This window comes from Diceros bicornis, chromosome 27, assembly GCF_020826845.1.
Source record: "Diceros bicornis minor isolate mBicDic1 chromosome 27, mDicBic1.mat.cur, whole genome shotgun sequence".
Classification (NCBI taxonomy): Eukaryota; Metazoa; Chordata; class Mammalia; order Perissodactyla; family Rhinocerotidae; genus Diceros; species Diceros bicornis.
In genome coordinates, this window is record NC_080766.1 from 3,282,546 (window position 1) to 3,289,316 (window position 6,771).

Sequence of the window (6,771 nt, forward strand, 5' to 3'; positions counted from 1 at the left end):
CAAAAGCACTTTGATGTCTATGTTCTCAAATTAGATATTTACTTCTAAGTCTCCACTTTTATGTTATTTGTTGCATGCTAATTCAGAGTTGCATCTAAGGAAATACCAGATTTCCCTCAGGTTTTAGATCCATATGTGTTGGAAATTTGATTCATGTAGATGAACATGGCAGTTGGGGGATCATGCTATTATCAAAAGAGGCCTTTTCAGCATCAGTAATCTGACAAGAACCCACTGCTTGTTGGGATTTAATTGTCTATTTGAGAGATCAAGCTTTTGCTGTTGGCACTTCTCTTTCTCTTTGGAGGGAAAGTACGGCCTTCCCATTCTTTCCATTGCCAAATCACTTTCCTGGGTGGCTCTGCCATGTCAGGAAGGGCCTGGGATGCTGGGAACCAGGATTCATCCTCAGCTTCTGACTGTCCTGAGAAGGCTTCCTTGGCAGAGTTCAGCTTCTGTGTCTGGGTGACACTTGCAGCCATCAGAAAGGAGGGGATAACTCACAAGTGCCAAGCAATTCCTCTGGCGCTTGTCTTACAGGGTGTTTTGGAGGGATGAGGTTCAAAATGCGACTTAGTAACCCTTTGAAAGCTTCTAGTCATGGGGAGGTTTCTTGGTGTGGGCTCAGAGCAGTTTCTGTTCACAACCAGATGGGGAGCATTTCAGCATTTTAATTGGTAAGGCTGTGTTCATGCACGTCCATGGATCATCATTTCCGTGGCATTCCCTGCTGGACACCCCCACGCCCCTGTCATGCCTCATCTTTCAAAGCTCCAAACAGGGTTCACACCCCAGCAGGTGGTTGTAATGTAACCACAGCACAAGACTGGGGAAAAAAACACAACCATTCAGGGGCGACACACTTTAAAGTTTTGGGCCAAATTGCCCAATTTGGACGAGTTGGTAACACCAACACTGAGTGTGTAAACTGGAGGATTGTCCAAGACCATGGACCTCAGAATGACACGGGCTCAGAAGTCACCCTGGACAGCAAGGGACAGTGTAGAGTCACTCACTGGCCAGGATTATGGTCCCTTATCCTGGCAAAGCAGAGCTCACCCGGGATCCATCAGGCCAAGCCAGGGAGGAGGCTGGGGGCCTTCTAGGGAATTTCTGTCCTAAAGGGAATTGCATAAGGCAGGCAGGGGTGCTGAAAATCCTAGTTCACAGGGAGCAGTCATGTTTATGGAACGAGGCCCAGCAGTAGCCTTAAAGCTGCGTCAAAAACTCTCCCCTTGGATACAAAACAAGCAGGAAAAGGAATTCAGAGTCCTGGACAAGGTTCCCAGCAGGATTCAAATCTAGGTCAGAGGTGAACACGGAGCCCCTAGAGGGGCCTCAGGAGGGAAAATCTTGCCTGCCTTTAGTTCATTTGTAAATGAACTTCCTCGAGCCTTGTCCTTTCCACATACATGTTTTGATCTTTTTACATTGTTTTCCTCACTTACAGCTGATGCAATTCCAGAGATTGAACTAGAAAACTACAAGTTCCTAAAATTTGGTCAGAATAAACCTCAACAAGAGAAGTAGGATACAGTCCCTGTTCCTCCAGAACGTAGAATGGCAGCCCCTGCCTGTGGCACGACATGGTCCTGGCTAGTGCTGTTTTAAACACACCCACATTTCAGTGGTTGTTGCTCTGCCTGTGAAAGTACCTTCAACCTTTAAATCCCAAGAGAATGGGCAGGGAGTCGTGTCTGCTCCTGGAGGAAATGAATGATACTGAAATGAACTTGTCCTCTGAGTTAGGGGGACTTGGGTGTGTCCCAACTAGTCAGGGAAGGGGCTGGCCCTTCTCCCTTCTCCACATACAATAAGCTGATGACCCAGAAGAGTTCTTGATTCAAGGAGAAATGTGAGATTCTGTGTCTCTCTCACATGCCTACAGAAAGCGACAGAACCACACCACAACTCCCAGGCTGTAAAGGGAACAGGACTTGAATATAATATTCAAATATGGCATTTATTATTTACAACAAATAACTACTGTCCCTCCCCAATGGGTGAATAGGTGCTGCGGTAGAGATGTCAGGGAGCTGGGGTGGGGTCATCCCCTCTCTCTTGGACTCCAGGGGGCCCCAGGAATCAGCTTACAATACTCCCCTTCCTGTCGTGTGTGAGGAGCTGGCCCTGTGCATCGCAAGCCTCCCAGCTGTGTCCCCGCTGCTGAGGATGGGGCTGTGATCGGCCACTGGTATGGGGCTCGGTGTTGGGGCCTGGGGTCTGAGTAGAAGAGTCAGGTTATCTTGGGGGGCCTCCTTCAGAATCATGGCCCCCCCACCTTGTCCCCACTGCACTGGGTGCTCCAGACCCTGTGCTCAGTGCTGTCAGCCACCAGTACCCCATTCGTCCCTGCCACGAGAGTGATCATTTAGTATCACCTATTTCACAGAGGAGGAAACGGAGTCTCAGGAAGCTGAAGAGAGTCACCCCAGTCACAGGACTGCTCAGTAGTGGAGCTGAGATCCCAGTGCCAGCTGTCCGACTCCCCAAGGCCACGTTTAGCCTGAAAGCCTTACTGAACCCCTAGGAGTCAGTCACCCCGGCCCAGACACTCACTCACCCCTGACCTTGATGACAGCCGGTTCTTCTTGGCCTTGAGTATTCTGCTGGCCAACTAGGCCTGGGGCCCTAGCTGGCAGGACAGGCTGTAGCTACAGGACAGAGAGGCATCTGTGAGCCTACCAGGATCCACACCTCTGGTGTCCCCCCACTGACTGCCCAGCAGCTGGATTCTGGATGTCCCACAAGTCGCCACGCAATAAGGCCTAGGGCTGACTGGGGGGCCACTGAAACAGGCTCTCTAGACTGGCCAACAGGGAGAATCCACCCCTGCCCTCACACAACTCCTGCCCACCCTCACCTATCATTCTCATTGAGCAGCTCCATGTCCTGGAACCAGGCCCCAAATCGGTCCTCGGGCTCTGGTTGTAATTCTTTGCAGCCACCTGGAGCAGCAGGATCTCCCTCATGACTCGGTGTTCCTGGGACCAGAGGGAAGGAGAGGATGGAGACAGGGACTGTGTGGGGGATGCTGCAGGGGCCTTGTGGGGGGTGAGGAGTGGGGCAGGGGACCAGTCCTGGAAACCCTCCTTCCCTCCAGTTCCACCCAGGCTCTACTTGTTCTCAGAATGGGAATAATCAGCCCCTCCTCCAGGAAGTTTTCCTTGAGGCCGTCCTCCCCTCAACCCACCCGCCAATTGGATGGGTCTCCCACTTCTCTGTTATCAAAATCTTCCACTCAATGTAAGATACAGGGGGTGGAGCCAGGGACTGTTCTGCTCAGAAGGTCTCTGATTTCCACCTCCTTCCCCTCCCCTGCAGGGAGAGCCACAGCCGCTCACCTCAGTACTTTTCTCAAGGTTGATCTCATTCCCCTGGAAGGCAGAGAGCCAGAGTCCATCAGACAGAGCCCCCTAAGCCTGACTAGGCCCCTATGCTCACCCCTTCTCATGTTGCACTACTGCCAGGTCCCCAGAGGGGGTGGGGCATGCAGAGAAAAGAGGACTTGGACCTAGGCCAGGCTCTGGGCTCCAGAGAAGGAGGACATGGGGGTGAGGCTGAGGGACCTGGCAGCACAACCCTCTCTGATGACAGACTTTGAGGCTGAGGCCTCAGGCAGAGGGGACTGCTCAGCCACTTATGTGCTGTCTGACTTGGAGGGGCCCAACTTCTCTCACCTTCCATGGGCAGCATGGGAGGGAGAGGATGAGTCCAGCTCAGATAAAACCTCATGCAGCTGTGCCATCAGGCAGCTCTGAGCTTCCCCAGCCTGAGTAACCAGAATGGGTGTCTCAGGCGGAGCCTCTGTTCACTCATCCCTAAGATGGGCCTGATGCCCCAGCTCCCAGGGGCAGCTGCGAGGCTCTCATGAGAGGAGATGTGCCAAGTGCTGAGAGCTCAGAGCTCAGTGCGGGGTATCCCGCATCCCAAGACTCAGGAACCTAGTCCCCTGCCTGGTCCTCAGGTTCACCCACCTGGAGATAATCACCCATCGCCAGACACAGCATCAACAGGTCACCAAGGAATGTGCCAAGATAGGGGACGTCACCCTGTGACACCGGGGTACACGTGGGATGAGCCCTTGCTCTCAAGTCAGCTCCCTGCAGACCCTCCCCTGAAAAATCCTCACCCTCAGCCTCCTGGCCCACACCAGGGATCCCACGAGGAGCAGCCTAGGACCCTTAACAGCCTCCCCTCAATTCTTCCTCCCTTCACACCCCAAGAACACCACACTCCTCCTCCTCACCTCCCAGGGCCGGCTTCTGGCAAATCACAGGGTATGTGGTCCCTGGCCCTCCCCACAACAAACCCATCCTGCACCAGCTCTTCCAGGCCCTCCTTCTGGTCACTTCTACTGGGGGATTCAGGCACTGTGGCACCAAGAGGAAGGGTCCCTCTCTCTTGATTTGAGGCCTCCAGCTGGGAGCGCAGAGCCCCTCCCCCACAGGCACACTCACCTGCTGCTGCTGCTGCTGCTTCTCCTGCACTCTCTGGGGGTTGCTCTCCTGGAGGCAAACGTGGAGGACCCCTCCTGCCAGAGTCGAGGACAGTGTCAGCGGGCCATACTCCCCTTGCCCCATTTCTCTCCAGCACCACTGGCCTCTGACTCTGGACATCTGATTCGAGTCAACTGGTACCAATGCCACTCCACTCTCCAAAGTCTTGTGATTCCAGAACAAGCCCAGCTCCAACTCTTACTCTGGGTGTGAGCTTGGGCTTTTGGTCTGGCCTCCCCGAGCCTGTCTCCTCATCTGGAATGTGTGAGAACTCCAGCTACCTCACAGTTCTCCTGAGGACTCAATGTCACATGACTGTCACCATTTTTCTCACCCTCACCCCTCCAGGTGGAGCAGGCAGAAAGCTCCCACATTCCTTTCCTCCCTCTTGCCTCATTACCACCCTGTGAGGCCTGCACCACATGATGACCCTCCATTTCCCTGATGAGGAGACAGAGGCCCAAACAGGGGCAGTGAGTTGCTCAGGGGCCCACAGAGGAGAGGCCACTTGCCCCTACCAGCCACAGGCCTTGCTCCAACATCCTCACCTAACCCCCATCCTCACCACTGACAAGTGTCCTTTCCCCTGAGCTCTCAAATATGGGTCCTGGTCCGAGCCATGGATGGAGAGGATGGGGCGTTTTTGGAGTCTGGTTGAGTGGCTCCTGTCTAGTCCCGTGGAGTGTCTGGCCCCCAGGCTGGGACAGAGGCCATGCCAAAGGCTTCTCCTCGCCAAAGTACCACTCAGGATATTCCCCTGCACTGAACTCTTTCTTTATCCACTCGGGAACTGGACCCGCAAGGTGTCACCTCTGATCCACAAGTAAGGAGGTGACAGGACGCTTTGCTCCCTCGTTTACATGAAGCTCTTAACGTCCTTTCAGCAGGATCCATTAAGAATCCATCAGTTGCCTAGACGCTTCTCATAAGCCACCTGGGGCCTATGTCATTGCCAACCAGGCACTCAGGTGAGACTCCTGTGGTTGACTTGAGTGACTGCTCTAGGCGTCCAGTGGGGAGTCCCACAATGCACACACATCTGTCTCTGGTGCAGCCACTCAGACCCAAGGCTGAGCAGCCTGTTTGTCCACTTGGGCCAGGGGAATCCCCTGCTGTGCCCGTCCCTGGGGCAGGCAGTGTACCCACCCCTGGAGACATGGTGAAGACAGAAGGAGCTGCTGGTGCCTGGCTTCCTGTCCTCAGGAAGGCTGAGGGCTAACCCCCCCAACCACCCAACAGCCTGGAAGAAGCTACATCCATCAAGATGAACGTGCATGGAAGCCAGAGACCTGCTGATGGCAACAGCTCGGCAACATATTCTGGAACAACCCAGCTAACACCACTGTGTCCCGTGACCAGGGCCTCCTGCGCAAAAACAGCACCCCACCGGCCCATGGGCCAAACAGATCCCTCTGCTTGTTAACCTGGACAAGATAGACGGGAATGTCTCAGAGAAAGTTCAAGTCAGAAACTATCAAAACCACAGCCTGCTCAGTCCCTCTCCCCCTACTCCTCCTCTCTTTCCAGTCCCCTAGCCTCCACTTTACCTTGGTCATCAGTTCTCTGCTCAAGGACTTGTCTTGGCTATAGCGCTCCTTAAGTTTTTCAGGGATCTCCCTGAGGGGAGGGGAAAGAGGGAAAGATAAATGTAGGGATAATGTGAGGGGTCTGAATGCAAATCCCTTTTCTTTGACAACCCGAGAGATTCAACCTCCCTGGAAGAGTGTTCTCACTGGGATCCACTGAGCGCTAAGGTCTCGTGGGACTGGGAGGGGACTCTCCTGTTGGTCATTGGGGTCTCCACTCCCCAGCTCTACAGAGCAGCTCTCTTTTGACCACTTTGAGTTTCAACTGGGAGTCGAGTTCTGTAGCTATGAACACTTGAAAATCTCTAATGTGGCTCAACCCAGTACCTGACATTTAGAGAAACCAAGTCCTGAAACAGAACTGGTGCACTAAGGACACCAGGAGGCTTAGAGACTGCCTGCCGAGGCCCAGGCCTTGTCCCCAGCATTTGCTGCCTACCAGGAGTTCCTAGCTGACTGAGGGGCCAATGGCAGACATACAGGAGATCCCCCATCCACCCTGATCCTCCTATGGAGAGGGGCACTACCCACCAGGAAACTTCCGCTGTGTGTTCTTCAGGTGGTTTGTGGAGGTTTTCTGCAGAGCAGAGATGACAGTGCAGGGCGAGGAGAAGTTCTTCAGGATCTTGCACTCCTGGGGAAGGGAAGAGAGTGAGCTGTGAGGTGGGGCGCTGCAGTTCCGCTTG

At 54.0% G+C, this 6,771-nt stretch overlaps 1 protein-coding gene across 6 annotated transcripts in view; it reads right to left on the reverse strand.

Annotated features, from left to right (window-relative positions):
* LOC131423088 (ral guanine nucleotide dissociation stimulator-like) overlaps positions 1-6,771 on the reverse strand; it is a 303,954-nt gene that overhangs the window by 168,707 nt on the left and 128,476 nt on the right. For 4 of the 6 annotated variants that reach the window (XM_058570666.1, XM_058570668.1, XM_058570667.1 and 1 more), the window contains exons 4-5: positions 6,617-6,719; positions 6,047-6,116 (exon numbers count right to left, since the gene is read on the reverse strand). In XM_058570666.1, coding sequence (XP_058426649.1) covers positions 6,067-6,116; positions 6,617-6,719 — 153 coding nt within the window. In that variant the 3' untranslated portion in view covers positions 6,047-6,066. Of the gene's footprint in view, positions 1-4,305; positions 4,467-5,833; positions 5,924-6,046; positions 6,117-6,616; positions 6,720-6,771 lie in introns of those variants that run through there. The other 2 variants (XM_058570669.1, XM_058570659.1) reach the window with 2 other exon arrangements.